The following is a 20,979-nucleotide window of genomic DNA, read 5'->3' as shown; positions in this document are numbered from 1 at the left end:
TCTAATTTAATTTCAATGTTATATCAAAGTTAATATTTAGTTTACTCTGTAGGTTCTTATAGGCTACCAATGTCAATGTGGACATCTGTTCCTCGGAAAAAATCAATACTTTCGCGTCTGCGCACATCTCACAATTTACGAGGTATTGCTCAAGGTCAGATACAAATAAAATGAATAGTTTCAAGTTAGAAATATGGTCGAGCATAAAAAGTCGTATGAAACTCGCCTATAATGGTAATTAAGAAGCTCGTATGAAAATTATGAAACGAGCGCAAGCGCTCGTTTCATAAACATCTATACTCGCTTCTTAATTACTATCATTATAGGTTCGTTGCATAATGTACTATTTAAATGGCACCCTACATTAAAATGTACAGATTTCGAATATCCATTAAATGTTATATATGAATGTGTAGAATACCTATTCACCCATTTCATGTTGTTTAACTATTTATTAAACTTAATTCATGGACTTAAAACTTGAGATAAATAAGTATGTAAAATTATGCTGAGTAGCCCATAAAACTAATGAAAACTGTTCATTGTTGATTAATGTTAGTGTTTTGTTAATTTCATGGCCTACTCTACATGATTATAAATATAGATCAGTCATGTAGGCTAACTGTGAGAAAGACAATAAGTGATAGACTGGAATATAGTTAAGTGACCAGAAATTTTAGAAGTCAAAGTGGGACACCCAATGTGTAAAGCTGTCATCACAAATTTACTTCATTGAACATTACTTATAGCTTATTAAAACATTAAAAATATGGTAGAAAAGAAATATATTTATTAATAACTATAGAACAACGAAGTTAATTTACAATGTTACATGTTATAATTGTCTGATAATGGTATTTGTTTGAGCAAGTGGGTATCTGATTTAAGGAAATCATGAAATTCAACATAAGTCTGTGTAAAATTTAATTTAGTCATCAGTATAGCCTTCAGGGTAGGCAGCGATATTTTATTCTTTACAGGGATCCAAACTCTGTTAATTAGCGAGTATTAGTACAGGAGCATTAGTACCTGGAAAACAGAGAGTATACTGCACAATATTGACCATACTTTGATGTCCCACATTCTTTGATTTCAGATACACAAACAACTCAGTCCATTGTTTGTCGACAGGTACCTTGGAATCATTCCAAACAGTAATTTTGTCATCTGTCACATAATTTAACATAAAACTAAATTCATCAAAGAGAGCTGTGTCTTAATCTAATAAAAACCCTTTCTTAACAATGAAATCTATGTTACTTTGTATATCTGACCACACTGGAATTTTCTGCAATAGAGATCACTGAAAGACTTGAAGTTCTTTGAAGTGCACACACCACTGATTAAAACACTCTATACATGTGTCATAAAAACTGCAAACAATGTATTCAATACTACATTTATCAGTTTCACCTTCTTCTAAATGATCAGCCAAAAGTTCCCTCATTTTGTTAGGAAGAAATGAAAACAGTCTTTTGTTCTGCAAGTTGTTACTTAGGTTCTGAAGATGCTTCATTATCTCCACACCAGATACTGCATCACCTTCAATTTGTGTCACAACATTGTGAAATGTGGTAGCTTGCGAATAAATAAAGTGTAACCACATTTCTGACAGAGGGTCTTCAAAATACTTCTTCAGTATTCCTGTATTCCTGGACACTTGGCCTGACTCAAAAAATAGATCCTCAACCCCTCATATAAATCCAATATTCTTTTCACAGCTGGTATCAGTGCAAGCCACCTTGTTTTATGTAGCCAAGAATCTGTTGTATTCAGTATCCACGAACTTGCAGAAATCCTTCAATGCTTCTACTCTCACTGTGTATATATAGAAGTATGAATATATTTTTAGAATTACAGTTTCAATGTCCACAGGCAGGCAATCACTAGCAATTTGAATTGCATTGTGCACAATGTATGCATCACATCCTACACTAACAATATCTTTTTCCAAATTAGTCTCTGTAAATATTATTAGTCTCTTTCCTAGCTGCACCTTCAAAGTTTGTGTTTGTGTTATCTCTGCAAAAAGCCACAATCTTGTCACTCAAATCATTACTTGTGATAACATCTGCCAGATACTTTGTCACTAAATCCGATGTTTCCCCTGGCTGAGACTGAATATTCAAAAGTATGGAGCAAAGAAAATCCACAATCACTGGAAATAGTTTTATATTTCCATGGTTAGAGGCATCTGTGGACACAGCAACACACTTGGTATCACGTAAATGTACTTTCAGTTGTTGTTGAGAAAGAGGTGTGAAAACATTTAATGCTATTGCTTCGCATTTTGTAAGCCCACACCTGAACTTTGACTCGAAACATTTCTGAATTAGTTTGGATGAACAATCATCAGAACGAAAACTCTGATTTTGTTTTATGGTGTGGAAAGCCCATACACCTTCTGCAGCTCCTACCTCCAAATTCTTTGTTGTTGGATTAGAGCTTTTATAAAAAATCCTGTGATCGTCTTACTTGAACTTCCAGTAGTTTCGTGTAATTTATGTCGACTGCTGTTCAAATGCTTTGTAATATCAAATGAGCCACCTTGTGACATGCTGAAACCTACACCGGATATTTTACAAAGCACATCACTCTCCGATACAGTTTTCTTAATAAAACTGTACTTGCATTGTAGGTCGCTGTTAAATGTACACCTGCGTTTCGGCAACTTGGAGTATTTCTCTTCATTACTTGGATAAAAAAACTATAACATGATCATTGATTAATTCCTTCATGAACAAATGGAAAGAAACAGGAAACCGAAAACATTGTCAATATTCAAGCAGTTTCGATTTCCTAACTAAGGTTGCCAATGTCAACTAAACACTATGCTGCTGTTTAGAAGGGGAGAACATAAATTTAATATATAGCATTACTCCTTATGTGATAAAAACAACCTAAATTAAAATGCCCGATAAATTAAAATGTTTGTACTCAGTGTACTATTTTCGAAGGAAATTTATCAACATGAAATTTGTGCAGAATACTAAATTATTTTTGTTCCCTGAATGTGCAAATCTATTAAATGGCCTTAAGAAACGCAATAATATTCACGAGAACAAAAATGTAAACAACACGATCGAATATTATTAGCTACTGTTCAATTTCTTCTGAACTCGCCCATAATCTAAAACAATTCAGTGAAGGAGAAACAATAAAAAGGTGAATGATTAAACTACTGCAAATTAATCTGTCAAGTGAAATAACTTCGAGAGTATTAAATTATCCAGGTGGATTCCTAACAATCCACCAATAATCGCCTTAGTTATTACAATATGGTGATGCTGGTCACAGTTTATATTTCCCACAATACCCATGGCTGTTATATATGTTCACAATAACTGCCTTTCTTCTCCCTAAGCTCTTTTCAACGTGTCTCTTTTCTTGTCATTATACCATCCTTGCTTCTTCCGACGAAGTTTATATTCACATTGCCTTTCTGCTGCGGATTTCCCCATATATTGCTCCACTTAACACAGTTTATGTATAAGTTTACCAAACAACTGTGTACGTGGTGAGAAAGAACAGCACAACCGAGAGTGCAACATGTCAATCAGTCATGGTGCTGCAGCGGAAAATGAAATAATTTTAGAAAAAAGTTTTCTAATACTTTTTTGTTAGCGATGTTGTAATAACTTGGAATCTCAAAGGGAATTTTAATCTGTCAGTTATTGTGCATTGTGGAAAGAGTTTTTTTATGTTTCGTGACTCAGACTGACCATAATTTACAGTACAAATAATTATAATGTTTTTATGTTACTTAGAACCTTAGGATACTCCAACTATTTTCATATTTAGTTCAAGGAAAGACCAAATATGGTATATAAAAAAGATACACTTTATATTTTATCAGTAACTATTCACTTTGCTTATATAAAGCAGAATTATCACTTAGGCCTATTACTTGATTATAATACACTAGCATACGCATATCCTATTAGTCACCTTACTCTCACGTCTTACACCACACTCGTAACTTTGAAACTCTCTAAATAAGAAACTGTTCGTTTCCGTTATAATACATTAACTAATATTGGTGGGCAAGAGAAGGCATATGCTTGAAATGTTTGATGCTATCATTTATTTATTAGTAATTTCGCTATACTTCGTGTTTCTATAGTATTATATCATTATTTTATTTTAGATGTGTCTTATAATAAAGTAAATTCAAATTAATTACATTAAAAGCATGCCTGAGATACTAGCCAATAAGAGCACATTTATTACTGAGATTCAAATACTAGCCAATGAGAGCAAGAAGAAATGCTGGAACGACTGTCTACTGGGCAGAGATATCTCGCTAAAGGAAAGTCATAGTTTCACAGCCAGGACCTACAGATAGCGTAACAGGCCATATGGCCTAATACTTGAAGGAAAGAAGAAAATGAAGACTTACTTTTATTTATTTATTCACTTACTTACTTATGAGCGATTCCACGAAAAATTTTATTTAAAGGGGCCTGAATTAAATAAATCGAAATACCTTGCTTATTATTGCTTTTTGTGAAAAATGTTACATAACAAAGGTTTCTTTAAAAATGATTTCCGAAAGTTTTATTCTATCCACCATTTTGATAGGACTGATATTTAAGGATATACAAGACTTTTAAAATAACAATATAATACAGTTTCACCGCCACCTCAGATTATAGCGTTGTTGTCCCTGCAATAACTCCTATGTGCAAAATATAAAATTTTTTAGTAGAAAGAAAAAACACATTTATTCATTCCACGGCAATGGTACATAGGAGATCATGAATTCTAACATTTTCGAAATAAAGAAATATAATTACATATCACTATATATGCTGTATCACTATTTACGTTATTTGAAGGGTTCAGAGCCATAGTGGGCCAAGTGCCATTTACTGAAGACGTAGAAAACAAGGGTTAAAATTAAGTTATTACCATAATTCAATGAAAACATATAGCAAGTAATATAAAGTATACACAATAAATCTAAATGATGTCAATCTTCATTAAACTATGGTTGCATGTAATAACAATTAAGAAACATGTTAAAGGAATTGTCATTGCACCAAATGAGTGATCTCTGGACCAAAATGATCGCATTTTAGTTATTTAAATACAATTTAAATTAAGTAACATATTAAACGATTTATCCTTCTATCAAACACGAATGTTCCCTGGATCAAATGTCCTATTTTAATTATGTAATTACTTTATATTTATTTCTAACGGGTGCAGTAGAGCGCACTGGTATGGCTAGTAGGAAATATAAATGGATCATCTGAATAATATTTTATTTAATTTTACAATAAATAACATGTCACGTTTTCCAATCACTTGCAGTATATACAGACAAATTATTGTTGTTTGTAATTTTATACTTTGTCTTTTTAGGCAACCTACAGTGGTAGGAAGTAAACCTTAAATAAATTATCTGTATTTATAAACCTCTATCCCTTTTAAGTGTAGATCGTGCCAAACAACTACTGGAATTGAAAAGCAAGCACGATGAAAAGAAAACAACAACAATGGGTTCGGATGTTATTAGAAATAAAATAATTGAAGTACCGGTAAGCTATGAAATTGCTTGGTATATTGCAAATCAAAAAAACCTTGCAACTACTGTTCTACTAGATCAGGGGTGCTCAATCTTATGAATACTGGGGGCCAATATTTTAAAAAATGTTCTTTTGGAGGGCCACAGACATCCTCCAATAATAAATAATTTACATAAAAGTCTTAATAATGAGTAATTACTGTAATTTATAGTAATTAATAATACAAGTCTGTTCAAATATTTTTTAAAATTTTCGGGCTGCAGCAAACATAGTGGTGGGCCGCAGGTTATGCACTGCTGTACTAGATAGTTTTATTTTTTCGAAATGTTTATTTTCTGGACATAAACGTTGGGCTGTTTTAACGAGACATGTTTTTAGAAATTCTCCTTCCCTGAACGATCTCTATGTTTGTTTGCAAGGAAATGATTATAATATTGTTCACCTCTATGATGCAATAAAATCATAACACAACTGCATTTATAGATAGAACAGCACATTGAAGAGAATTTTACAATTTTCCATGCATAAAGTCTGTGGAAAATTCGTTCAGTAACATTAATATTGATAATGGTATGATTAGTGTGTTGGAAACCTTAATCATTGAATTTACAGATAAGAGATTCTGTGACTTTAAGAATTTAGAAGTGGACTTTCCATTATTTACCAATCCATGGTGTGTTGAGATCTCAAAAGTTAGATTAGATTTACAGTTAGAAGTTATTCATCTACAGAATAATACTTTCGCAAAATGAAAATGTCAGGAAATGATAGGTGTGGTCATATATAAACAAATTTCTGAAGAGTCATATCTGAATCTTCGCAGATTTGCATCATTGCAAGCATGTTTGGTTCAACCTACATTTGTGACAATCTTTTTTCTCAGATGAATCTTGTTAAGACCAAACAAAGAAGTGGAATTTCAAACGAACATTTGGTTGAACAGCTAACCATCGCAATGTCTGATATTATGCCTAATTGTGAAAATCTTGCCTTAAATGATGATGATAATGAATGATTTTTTGGTCTGTTTGTGGGGCCTTTGGATGTGTATGTGTGTGTGTGTTTGGTCGGTTGATTGGTTTTTCTAGTTAATAATCTAAAAGAAATCTATCCTTTTATGTATTTATTTGGCCCTTTTATTGTATTACTAAATGAGCTACTTTCCTTCTCAATAAAGAGTAAAGCATAATACTTACTTCGTAGTATATGCGAGCCGCCTCTGAGCAGTAATAGGGAGGTTTGTTTTGATTTTGTGTGAGAGTGAATCGGCGGGGTCGGTACATCTATGTCACTGTCGAACCCCAGACGTAGGAAAATGCTGACTACTGCAGTTAACTGTTTTAAAAATTCTAAATAGGAAGTATAAATATTTCGAACAAGTACGTCATATGGCTTAAGATAAACTTTTGCTTGAAATGGCCTGCAGCTCCGTAACAAAAAAATTTGACTTGTTTTATGTTGGAAAGAATTTGAACCATTTCTGAAAAAATTGTTCTCATGCAAAATGTCAACAGGATACTTATCATGTGCCAGATAATCAGAAACAAGAGCAAAGGACTGTTTTTGAATCTCACTATCACACTTCATTTTAAACCAAGCAACAGCTGTAAAAATTGAGATCTGACGATTGTTCCAATGGGCAGCATGTATCTCGTCTTGTTTCCTGAGGTACAGTTTTCAGAAATGTCAATTTGTATAATGACTTTATTATTGTGAACATTTTCTCGAGAATATTTAAATGCTTGTGATTGTTGTCTTTTTATGTACACATGGTTTAGGAAATATGGATGTTGTTCTATGCAATGAATAACAGAACTTTCTTTCACGTCAATTTGAGCTCTTCCATTACTTATTGTCCACTGATTCCACTCACATGATGAATTAGCCTGTTCGTCTGCTATGTCTATTTCACTTATCGGTGGGCACTTCTCACAACCTGACTGCATACATTCACTTCTATCCTGATCACACATCACTTAAACTATAAACTTGGGAAACTCAATCTCAACAGGCACTTGCTTCTTCTGCAAGGCTTTGAAAAGAAATTTAATGTTTTCATGTATTATGCAGGTACATCAAACTACGCCATGACACAAAACCCACACAGTGATAATTCATGACAATTGTCATATCACTCCCTTAGAAGTGCTCCAAGAACTCGGGTACTTTTGAGTACGGTCTCAGTTAAAATCAAGGACTCTAATGGAGGATTTCATCTTTTGCGCGCGGTATTAGACAGGGTCTCTCAAAGCAACTTCATCTTCTCCGAGCAAGCGGTGCAACAGCTCAAGCTCAAGAAGAAAAGAAACACTATCGTATCCCTGCAAGCATTTGGTGACCTGATTTCTGAAGCTGACTCATTGGTAAATGTACAAGTGCACTCGAGTCAGTGACTTTAACTGCAATATGGATTGTATAGTACTACCCAGGATAACTGGCAACATTCCTGTATCATACATTAACTACAAAGAGTGGAATATCCCGGACGAAGTCAGCCTCGCTGACCCAGATTTCCACCTGCCTCAGAGTACTCACTTGCTCATCGGAGCTCAGTTCTTCTTGTATCTAACGAAGGAGGGAAGGAAAACACGACCAGGATATCCAACTCTACAGGACACTCACCTAGGATGGATTTTATGTGGGGAGTATCCGCAATTGAATGAAGAGAGAGACAAGAACATAAATCACTCTTCGTTAGATCTGACCACAACCTAGAAAATCAGATGCAGAAGTTTTGGGCCCTAGAGGAAATGTCACATAACATATTTGCCAGAACATAGGAAATGTAAAAAACACTTCAAGGCTCTTCAACGCTTTCATTTTCTAGAGAGGAAGTGCAAGCATGACCACGCCTTCGTATAGAATATGTTGAGTTCATGAGAGAATATGAGAAACTAGGACATATGTTCGAAGTTCAGTCAAATTCTACTCTACGAGAGCCGGAGTATTGCATACCTCATCATGCTGTTCACAAACATTCAAGCAGCACAACCAAGACAAGTGGTTTTTGATGCTTCTGCAAAAACCGACAATGGCGTTTCACTAAACGACATTTTAATGGCGGGACCAATTGTACAAGACCACTTATGCTCATTAATCATGCAATTCCGTACACATAAAATAGCTTTCACATAGAGAAGATGTACCGACAAATAAAGATACACTCAAAACATCAACCTTTGCAATGCGTATTGTGGCGAGAAAAACCTCAGAATGAGCTGAAGAGTTACGCTCTTACAACAGTCACCTATGGCACATCATCAGCAGCTTATTTGGCTACGTGATGTCTCCAACAGCTGGCAATAGATGAAGCAACCAGATTCTCTCGAGCTGCTTCAGTCCTATGACTCGACTTTTATGTGGATGACTGCATTTCAGGAGCTGATACTCTAGAAGAAGCTCTAAGACTACGAATCGAACTCCGAAGGCTTCTTCAGCTTGGAGGATTCCCGCTAAGAAAGTGGTGCATGAATAGCCCAGAATTACTTGAGTCCATCCCGGAGAACTTAAGAGAGCACAAACACGCATTAACCGATAGTGACAGTAGTATAGTCAAGACATTGGGTTCGACTTGGCATCCTTCAACTGATCAATTCAGAATCAACTGTGATTTAAATTCAAACGCAAGAGGATCCAGCTACTCAAAATGTATGGTCTTATCCATTGTATCATCGATATTTAACCCACTAGGACTGATAACTCCCGTTGTTCTCTTCAAGATATTCATATAGCGCCTATGGCAAGAAGGTTCTGGATGGGATGATCAACTATCAGGGAACTTACTCGATACCTAGAATGATCTTTATCAGCAAATACCTGCTCTTAACCATCTAAAAATCCCACGATTGGTCCTCAGTGAAGGAATATTGAAGAATATTGAGATACATGGCTTCTGCGATGCATCACAGACTGCCTACGGGGCTTCTGTATACATAAGATCCGTGAACCGAGAAGGCGAGATCCTCACGAGGTTCCTTTGCGCAAAATCAAAAGTTGCGCCTTTAAAGCAAATCTCGATTCCGTGTCTCGAGCTGTGTGGTACCCTAACATTGGCTCGTCTAATCAACAAGACACTTAGCGCAATACGCATATTATCTGACAGCATAAGACTTTGGATTGACTCAGAGATAGTACTGGCATGGCTGAACGCATGTCCCACAAAATGAAAAACCTTTGTGGCAAACAGGGTAGTGGAGATTCAAGATGTGGTACCAGCCTCCCATTGGTACCATGTAAAGTCACAGGATAATCCCGCTGATCTTGCTTCAAGGGGGATACAACCAAAGCTTCTTCAAGACTGCAAACTATGGTGGGAAGGTCTCAACTGCCTACATCTAGATCCATCAAAATGCCCCTCACAAACAAGGTGCGATCCCTCAAGGATTCCTGACCAGAGAGCTGTAACAACACTTATTGTTATGCAACGTAATGTGATGATTCATTCTTGAGTCACTTCCCATCCTTAAACCGACTACTCAAAACTGTTGGTTACTGTCTAAGATTCACTTCTAACTGCAGGAACACCCACGGTGAGAGAAATACATCTCCATTGAAACCATAAGAGATAAGTAATGCCTTCAATGCTTGTCTTAAAATTGTGCAATCGGTCTCTTATCAAAGAGAAATACAATGCCTCACACAAAACAAATCAGTCGATACGACCAGCAAACTAAAGAGTTTGAGCCCTATTTTGGACCAAAATGGCTACCTTCGAATTGGAGGTGCCTGGGAGTCCATGGTGAAAGCATTTAAATATCATCTTCGTAGAACTATGGGAATAACAGTACTCAGCTTTGAGGAATTAACAACACTCTCCTCACAAATCGAAGCATGCTTGAACAGTTGCCCACTATCCAGACTCAGTGACGATCCTAATGATACATCCTATCTCACTCCAGCCCATTTTTTAATTAGCGAACCTCTCACAGCTCTTCCCGACTATAACCTTGAACATTGTCCCATCAATAGTCTTTCCAAATGGAAACATATCCAAAAAATGTCTCAAGACTTCTGGCGGATATGGCACAAGGACTACCTACACACACTACAACAGCGTCACAAGTGGACACAAGAACATCCCAACATACGTCCTGGCGATCCTGTGCTCATAAAGAATGACAACTTGTCCCCACTTCGATGGAGAAGAGGCTTGGTATAAAACGGTCCATCTTGGTGATGACGGTCTTGCCAGGGTGGTTACTGTCAAAACCAGTTCTGGTGTCATCATGCGTCCTATCAAGAAATTGTGTGTGTTACCGAAACCTGATTAGTAGTGACTGTGAAAACATAGAACATTGTATATATATTATTTTAATGTACCGAAGTACATATGATATTTCCATGCAGATATTCTGCGTCATCATACGATGAAAGAGTAATGGAACGGAGAAAAATTCTCTCCGGCGCCGGGATTTGAACCCGGGTTTTCAGCTCTACGTGCTGATGCTTTATCCACTAAGCCACACCGGATACAACCCCGGCGCCGAATAGAATCGTCTCAGATTAAGCTCCAACTCTTGGGTTCCCTGCATGGAAATATCATATGTACTTCGGTACATTAAAGTAATATATATATGATATGCGTAAATCACTTCGTGATTTAAGACGGCGCTTATTCCGTCGGATCCCGGCCAACTAGTCACTCATAACGAGTGCACCTCAGCACATATGTAGACTTCAGTCCTACGTTCATAGACATCTATGACGTAGTGCAGAGGGCAGCCACTAGAGGGAACCCAAGAGTTAGAGCTTAATCTGAGACGATTCTATTTGGTGCCGGGGTTGTATCCGGTGTGGCTTAGTGGATAAAGCATCAGCACGTAGAGCTGAAAACCCGGGTTCAAATCCCGGCGCCGGAGAGAATTTTTCTCTGTTCCATTACTCTTTCATTGTAGAACATTGTATTAGACTTCACCTTGATGTAAATGCTATACTCATTCCAGTAATTAATCTTCAGAAAAGGCCACTGCCTTTTGGTGTGGCAGTATGTTAGGTAAATTTCATCTTTAATTGTTGTTAGTGTCAACTTTCATTATGAATTTGTATATTGGTAACATTGAATTTGTATATTAATAACATTGGCAACATTGCGAATAAACTTACGAGAAATATGGCTGACAACCAACTAAGTTTCATTTCACTCTCTGTATAAGAGTGTATTGAAAGCACTAGTGTCAAAGATTAGCCTCCACATAACAAAATCTAATCACTGGGCTAGGTACTCACATGATATCATCAATGCTCTCTTAAAATCCAGACCATTCCTCATACGCTCTACCATATGATGAAAATGAGCTGAAACAAGAGAGAGAATGAAATCAATAAATCTGTACTCCAATTGTAAGTGCTGCTGGTAATGGACGACTTCATTCATAATTAAAATCTGGAGCTATTTCTTTTTAATAAAATTCGTACAGAAATATATACACAAACTGTAGACTCCCTTTTGTAATGTTTTGTTTCTACAATTAACTATAAGTATGAAGGTAGTCAAGGTCTTAACTGACTATTCAGGAGGTATGTTATTCTTTCATAAAGATAAAGAGATAAAAAAAATTAAGGAAAACATGTAGAAGATGAATTGAACAACTTAAAACATAACCTTACATTAACAATACCAAACCACACTTTTAACCATGAAGTTGGGAAAATCATTTAAGAAATCTAACACCAGTAGCTATTGACGATGTTGATGCTGCCGTTATTATTTCTGATAATGATGGCGACCATGGCGATGATACTGGTATCTTATTCTCAATTCTTCAAGTTAGCTATACTTGTATTATTCATAATTTTGCTTCAAGATAGATCTAATTATCATTAATTCAAAAGCTAGCACCTAGTAAAGACACGAAGTGTGCTATTAGGCAAACTTTTGAGATATGTCATGCAAGTGCCACTGCCACTGCCATCCACCACCACAATAAATGTCCTGTTGAATAATCTGTTCAGTACAAAATTGTTGTTAAAGAGTAACTGTACTTGGAAATACAGTGAAACCTCTCATTTACGGACATCGAAGGGATGTAACAATCTGTCCGCATCTGGGAGGTGTCCTTTATTGGGAGGGAGGCTCCCCAATCTAACAATAAATTTATAATATGCATTATGTGTCCATTCACGCTTTATATGAAATGTATTACTGTAGTTTAATTCTAAATATAGTATACTACAGTAGAACCCCGATTATCTGTCATCCTATTAACCGATTGGTGGATTATCCAACTGCCTTTCTCTCCCTTTACTTTTTATTTCCTACAGAAACATATGAAGTAGATACTATTGTACGTTATATTAATATACGCATTTTTTCTTGAGAGGGTTATTACAAGCATTTACACTTACATAGTCCTACTGTTCGAGTTGCCATACTGTATAACTTCAAGATAAAATGTATTCCATGAGTGTCAAAAGAAAACGTGTTGAGCTAAATATCTAAGAAAATGCATACAATTAAGTGGTTTGGAGAAAGAGAAACTGTGGGTGATCTCACATCACAATACGAGATTGATTTAATAAAAATCAAAGAGATAAAATGTATACAGTATGGAAATCTACAGCATGAGACCTCTACTATTCCTATCTTTCCGATGACAGCCATTAAAAGGAGTTTTCTTACCCCTTAAAAACACGACGTTAACAACCGAACTTAAATTGAACTTCTGATTCACTACCAAACGTATTAAACACAAGACCACAGAGAAAATGACGAAAGTTCACATAATTCACATAATTTAAGAAAATATTTTATGATATGGATTATCCAATTTTTTCGATTAACCGTTCAGTCAACCCCCTTCATTACCACGGATAATAGGGGTTCTACTGTACTGAAAATTCTTTGCAACTTTGAACTACAGTAGATAAGACCGAAAAAGAAAAACACAGTACTGTGCCATGCAATTTTATTCTAGGTCTACAGTTGTGCAGTACTGTAATTTACAGTTTTCAAATTAACCTTTACGTTCAGGTGCCATGTCTCTCGAAAAAGAACAACTGATTGAAGTGAAGATAATAATCCTACTAACCCAATCACGTGTCGAATACAATTTCACGATCACGGAAACCTTGGACCCATCAGACAGGTTAAATTTTATGACTTTGTTTATCCACCCGCTTCCAGATAACAAGGGGTAGCCGGCTGGGCTAGTGGTAGCCTACGAGACCCTTATTGTCTTCTTTCATGTTAAGGAATTTCTGTACAGTCCTCAAAACTAAATTTTCCATTTTTGTAACACATTAGGTCTTGAAATCCAAGTTCTGTCCGCAGTCAGGAGGTAAAGCAACCTTTAGGACTGTGAAACAGCTGTCCTTGTCCGTGTCTGAGAGTGTCCATAAACGAGATTTAAATTTATGATTATTTCTATATTATTCAGTTGGGACATAAAAATCTGTCTGTATTTGAGGAGTGTCCGTAAGGAGAGGTTTCAGTGTACTATATAACAATTCATAATTTTCAGGGTATGTCGATTAAGCAGGTATTAATGATGAAACAAATATATTGATATATCTTTTAATAACATAAATTTCAGATATCTGAATAGGGTTATCATCTGGATACCTTTGATGGGGCTGTCTAAGAAATTGAAACATTATCCCAGATCCTGGGCAAAAAACTTTTGTCCTGCCTATGCCAAATTTGAGAGCAGGAAAGAACAATATTCTAAATATATATGGAAACACAAATGTGAGTGGCATGTAAAGACATTTTTTTAGCATTCATACTACAGATACTACTCCCAACCCACAACACTGAAAAACATGAAATAACTAATTTACTTAATTACACTTACAATTTATCACCTTTAAATCGAGAAATATTCGTTTTGGCACCAGGAATCGAATCTGGGGTCTCTCAGCTCTGCACGCTGAACGCTCTTTCCAACTCAGCTATGCCGGGACACGATCCACGGCGCAGGTTGAACTCCTCTCATTGTAATGAGAGTTCGATTCCCGGTGCCAGAAGGAATTTTTATCGATTTAAAGGTGATAATACACATTGACTACTTCATAGTAGTCGTGATAATATTCAATGAAGATGGTGAGACCTCATACTGGGTGTTCATTTCAAAGTGTGTCATGACGTCATTGTTGTGAGTCAGCAATTTGAAGCAAGTTTCAGCTTTTATGTCAGAGAAGTTGCCTATTAATCAAGGCGTTCAATCTGAACTTGAGAACGTACGGTATAACTTGAACGTTGTAGCAACAGATGGCGGCCTGTACGGTCTGTATGCTACCATAACCTCTTTCGAACTGTGTTTTGTGCGGGCAAGTCATACGCAGGGTATTTGTTATCATCGATTGCGTACGGCAACATTACACAATACAAATCCGTGTCCATGTTGACAGTCGAAGTTAATGTCAACAAATACGTAAGAAATCGTCTTAACCCTCTCCCCATATCCCGACCCTCAGTACATGTTTCCAAACAGTTCATATTCCTGCCACTACTGGCGTTACCATACGTATTGGTAAGTACTCTTCAGAATGAACGCCGTAATTGCTAGGCAACCTCTCTAGCACATAGGTAATACGCCTCTGCTGAAGTGTAGGAAGATTGAATTCTCTAGGCTCATCGGCTAGCCACATGACGACATACAGCGAGCCATGACACATTTTGAACTGAACACCCAGTATAATGAATATGTGATGTACACTTACAATTTCTCTCTCTTCCACTTCACGTCTGTTCAGATGTTCTTTCACTTTAATTTTCTTTTATTCATTGTTTGTTATCTATCTTACTACACTCTTGTGCTATCTTCTTCACTTTTTTTTTTTTAATTTAGTACACATAATCGGCATGCTCTGTTACTCGTGGGTAACACTACATGCCTAATATTCTTCACTTAACACTTCTTCTCTATTTCTATTCTATTACTTTTGCTACCTTTGACTTTCTTGCACTCACTTTTTAGCATTCTTCTTCCTCGCCAATTCCATCCTCCTCACTATTCTGTTTTCCATTTCGCCATTTAATAACCTTTGAAAAGCCCTCAAAATCAGTAATATCTGGTAGTTGCTTCATTCCTTTGCTTATTCTTATCATGTCTTCTCTTCATTTACTCCATTAGTCTTGTCCATGCTCCTGACCTCAGACACTTCCAGCTGCTTCCATAATCCTTCGTCATCAATATTTTGTACCAGCCTCACGTTTTGTTTTTCTCCTTGGTTTATTCTGGTCAGTTGTTTTGTTCTCGAAGTCGGCATCAGGTACCAACACTCATCTCTCATTACAATGTTACTGAAGTTTTGTGTAATTTGCAATTTTTCTTTCTTCCTAGCATGTTGCCTTGACATACTCATATCTTCACGTTCATTGAAGCCCTGCTTGATTGTACCTTGATTCACCTGACTTTGTTTGATTTCAGTCCAAAACTCTGGTTTGTCATAATTCTTTTCACAGTATTCGAGATCATGAACTTTATCATTAATTCTCAATTTGTCCTTATTCATGATCAAAGAACCACCTTTGCTTCTCGCTGTTTTCAGATATGGCAACAACAGTCTTCTTTTTCTTCTTACTTTATAACTAAGATCATTTTCAAAGCGCAATTTTGTTCCCCTCGCATTTTTCACTTTGTTCATAATCATTTCTTTCCTTCTTAAATTTTGAAATTCACCACCACCAACTGAGAGGATTCAATCCAGCATCGGAACTGGAATCCGGTGTGGCTTAGTGGATAAAGCATCAGCATGTAAAGCTGAAAACCCAGGTTAGAATCCCAGTGCCAGAGAGAATTTTTCTCCACTCCACCCATCCTTCATCATATGGTAATGCAGAATTCCAGCACGGAAATATACTGTAATATGTACTTCGATACATTGCAATAATCAGATACTATGATAGGCAGAATCAGCTTGTCACCCCAACAAAGGATAAGAAGAGAAGCTGTTGTGCATATGGACATTGCAAAAGACGGACTAGGTTCCAATAAAAGAAGTGTGATGTTGGAATATGTATTGAGTGTTTCGTTTAGTTCAATTCAAAATAAAAATTGTGTTCATATAATGTTTTGTTAATTTTTTCTTAAATTATTATATATTGCCTTATATTACTTTCAATTTCTAAGAAAAACTACATAAAGGTATGTAATGCTAACCTAAAAATGTGTAATAAAAAATAATTCAACCTTTGCAGGGTTAAAATCTCCCCTTATTGTGGTTTCAGGATTATTCCTCCACATAAATGACTCAACACACAATTGCGCGAATGGGTTTGGTTAACATAGCTTGTATGAGGCAACTCAATTCGATCATAGGTGCTTGCATGGTAACAAAGACTTTCAGCACGCACATTTTAACAGTTCGTGCTCTCACCACTACGTAAGGCAATTTTCTAAGACAATGCACGGACTGATTCCAATGCACGGACTGATTCACACATTAACAATTCACACAGTCCGTCAGTCACGACCAGTTTTCAACTTCGTGTTGTATCCTAACGATGATGTGAAATCTCACAGCATAGTTTTGTTATAATTTTAAGAGTTCAATTGTATAACATGTTATTCATAGTGTATATATTTTAATAGTTTGTAATATTTTAGTGTTCCAGTGTGCAAAACCTGCATATGTATGTATGAAAATATTCTTGAGATCCAGTTCGTCCCCCTCCCCCCAACCGGGGCTCCACTATTAGTTTGTACAATTAAGTCTTGATATGTTGACTTATTATCATTATTAAAGATAAGTAATTAGACGAAACCAAATACAAATATTATTTTGTTATTAATAATGTGAGATTAACATAAATTTCACCATTACTACAGCTGCCAATTCAATTTACATGAACTTACCTACTCCAAAAAAGAGAGGGCAGACAAATACTGCAGTCATTGGTCGGAAGCACTGAAGCAGAAGAGGAAGCATGCAGGCTCTGAAAGTGAACTCCTCCGACAGAGGGGCCACCACATGATTGCGCAGCCAAATTAAGTTCGTTAGGTTGGACATCCAATACATTGGTTCTATAATACAAGCCACACAAACTTATTACAATCTATATTATATGTTATTTACACACGTTGAGTCGGGACCTCTGTGACAAATTCTGAAAAGCGATAGATCTCACAATGAGTATAATTTCTCGTGAAACACTATATGTTCTTTGATGTGTCATTTAGGAGATATGCAACATCGAAGAAAAGGGTCAGCAGAATGTTAGTCCATTACGTTTTCGTCCATTCGTAATTTGGTCCTAATTTTACGTTTGTTCAGTTATAAGTTTGTCCTACATCAAATTTTGTCCACAGATGTTTCATCCATGTCATTTTAGTATTATGTGAAATTTCGTCCTATATATTGTGAGGGGCGGTGGTACAATCATCCACTCCTCCTCTTTATCTTTCTTCTATTGGCTGCTTTCGCCAGGTGGACGGCACATTGGAAGGATTGGATGTGCGCAGTGGAAGACTTTTAGAAATGAATAGTGTGAATTTGTAAAACAAATATAATTAACAATAATAAATAACAATGTACATAAATGGAAAATGAAATAACAATAAATATGAAGTGGGTGAGTGAAACTAGGACAAACTAATCTGAAATGATATCCCCAGGATATGTAAATCATGTAAGTATCACAAGGCTGAGGCCAACACACTTATAAGTGATTAAACAATCTAATATGGCCGTCTCTCGACAATCAGTGACTAACCTATTAGCCATATGTTCATGAACCACTCTTTAAATATATATATATATATATATATATATATATATATATATATATATATATTAACTATCTGAGTATGAATCTGAACACAACACCCAGCCGGCACATTAACTTAATACATGATCCATTCGAGCATAGATACCACTCAATCTGAGTAACCAAACTATAAATACATATACACTCAATAAGAGAGAAACTCTACCCAGCGTAAGACATTACATGACTGATCACTATACATTACCCATTGCACATATTGCTCACATAAACTGTGCAAATTGCACTAACACAAATCTCTGAACTTTACAAAATGAACACCCAACGGAGAGAGAGAGGGATGGAGACAGATACACGTAATAAGTAACGGACGATAATTCCAATCTCAAGGATCGTTTAAATAGCAACAAAACTCGACGCATATGATAACAAAATAGCGGCGAAGGAAACCAATAATCAAATGGAGCAGGGAATACACTAAAACAATATGTGTGACCGTAACAGCTGCTTTATCACTCTAACCGTCTCGGAACATGAACTCACGTTACAAATCAAATCTCATTACATAATTCCCAAATACAATTTACCTCAAACACATATATCTCACAAATATGTTACTCGATGCAAATACTAAAACTTGCCCCCAAGACGTATCACTAGCAAGTGATGATTCAAACTACGATCCACTAAAATCCCAAACACACATGACGCAATACAACTACTCCACTGATCTATTTCCAACACGTACAAAGCCCGAGTCACGTTGTGGTATATCTGCCCCGTATCAAAATCCTAAGTCTTGTTAAATGTTTGTGCCGTGTACGAGAGCTTGAATCTGAGCCAACTGTTTCCGTGTATCTCCCGCGTACGAGAGCCTAAGTCTTGTTAAGTGTATCTGCCGTGTACCGGAACCCGAGTGACGCTCCTTGTATCTCCATTAAAACAGGTAAACTCTCTCCCCCTCTATCCTCGTGAGACGTAATGAACCGGCCAATAGGGTTATTTGGAAAGAACAAATGAAGGGATTGATAGCGCTATCTATACTGTGACGTCTGAGAGCGCTCTGACGGATGAAGTGACGTACTAGGTGAACGGTCGTGGTCGTGGGCACGGCTCAATATATTTCGTCCTTAACTGATTTAGTCCAAATTTATTTACTTGAAATTTTCGTAGTTGTTGCGTTAAAAAAAAGGGGGGAGGGAAACGCTTCCGAACAGGGGCAGTGGCATTTCTCCTAAGGTTAAAGCCCAGTTTAGGTGTGTGTGTGTATTAATGGAAAAAAAAATGTCATATAAACATGCGTCCTATTCTCAATATTTTCTAGCCCCTAGTTTTAGATTAATAAACACACACCTAAACTGGGCTCTAACCTTAGGGGAAATGCCACTGCCCCTGTTTGAAGGAGCACCCGTTTGTTCCTTTTTGAAGTAGTTACTTTGGGATCCATTACCTGATAATTTTAAGTAAAACTAATGTATACATTTCATTAGGAACACCTGTCCATTTTTGAGTTCTCCATTATTTGGTATTATATTGTTGGCATCTGTTTAAAATGTGCTTCTAGTATCTAATATCGAAAACCAATCACGATTGGACAAATATATATATATATATTAGATTACATTTTTGTAGACTAAAAAATTTCTGGACGAAATTTACTCTTGGACGAAAATGCTATGGACTTATTCCATTGGACTTAAATGTGTTGGTCATAGAAATTTGGACGAAATGTTTTATTGGACGAACATGTTTGGACAAACATTCCTTAAAGCAAGAAAAGACAGGATTTGGTGATATATACAATAATTATTTCAAGTATAATTGTGGAATGGTTACAAAAGTTGTTCAAAGTGTCTGCCCTGAACCTGATTAACTTCATTATACCATCAGAGCAGTGATTGTCGGGCTCTGTCGAACATTTCAGGTCTGTCACCAGCAAAGGCTTACTATAAACATCTGGGCTGGAATTGTTGGTGATCATTTGCTTAGACCTGTCATTTTACAGTCCCATTTCAGTGGAGCATCTTATCTTGAGGTTCCAGCATGACAGTGCCCAGCCAACTTCAGCCTGGTTGTATGAGCACATCTGAACATCAACTACAGGAAATGACAGGGGAAGCGGAACCTGTAGCATGGCTAGTGCAATCAGCTGACTTAATTCTCGTGTACATACCCCAGTTGGCACCAAAGAGGGACTGATTGTGGAATTCACTGTTTTTTATCAAATTCGACACAGACCTGAAATGTTCGATAGAGTTCGAAAATCACTGCTACGACAGTGTAATGAATGTAATAATAATAATAATAATAATAATAATAATAATAATAATTAATAATTTATTTACTTAATCTGGAAGAGCTAAGGCCAGTAGGCCTTCTCTTCCACCCAGCCAGACTCTAATTCTAATAGACTACAATTGGTTACATAGTTGTTACATTAATATCTATACCATAAAACAACATGAAAGTAAATAATGAAAGTTGGATAAGTAATGTTAGTGTGACAATAATAAACATTGGTAAGAAATAGTGATGATGATGATGATGATGATGATGATGATGATGATGATGATGATGATAATAATAATAATAATAATGAGATAATTTAAATATTTATATATATAACCATTAAACATTGAGAAACCTGAAAGAGCTATTATTGTTAACAAGAATTGTTAGAAAAATATTTCGTTAGTCTATTCTTAAATTGGTTTGATGTCTGACAGCCCCTGACATTACTCGGTAGGGAATTCCAGAGTCGAGGAACAGTCACAGTGAAAG

At 36.2% G+C, this 20,979-nt stretch overlaps 1 protein-coding gene across 6 annotated transcripts in view; it reads right to left on the bottom strand.

Moving 5' to 3' along the window:
• Positions 1-20,979, bottom strand: part of Sras (Ras converting CAAX endopeptidase Sras) — a 168,787-nt gene that overhangs the window by 74,759 nt on the left and 73,049 nt on the right. For 5 of the 6 annotated variants that reach the window (XM_069833671.1, XM_069833670.1, XM_069833668.1 and 2 more), the window contains 2 exons: positions 17,330-17,497; positions 11,757-11,825 (listed from right to left, as the gene is read on the bottom strand). In XM_069833671.1, the coding sequence (XP_069689772.1) occupies positions 11,757-11,825; positions 17,330-17,497 (237 nt within the window). The remainder of the gene's footprint in view (positions 1-11,756; positions 11,826-17,329; positions 17,498-20,979) is intronic. The other variant, XM_069833673.1, reaches the window with a different exon arrangement.

The sequence above is a fragment of the Periplaneta americana genome, chromosome 8 (assembly GCF_040183065.1).
Source record: "Periplaneta americana isolate PAMFEO1 chromosome 8, P.americana_PAMFEO1_priV1, whole genome shotgun sequence".
Lineage (NCBI taxonomy): Eukaryota > Metazoa > Arthropoda > Insecta > Blattodea > Blattidae > Periplaneta > Periplaneta americana.
Note: the sequence above shows the minus strand (reverse complement) of the source record. Positions and strands in the feature narration are given on the sequence as shown.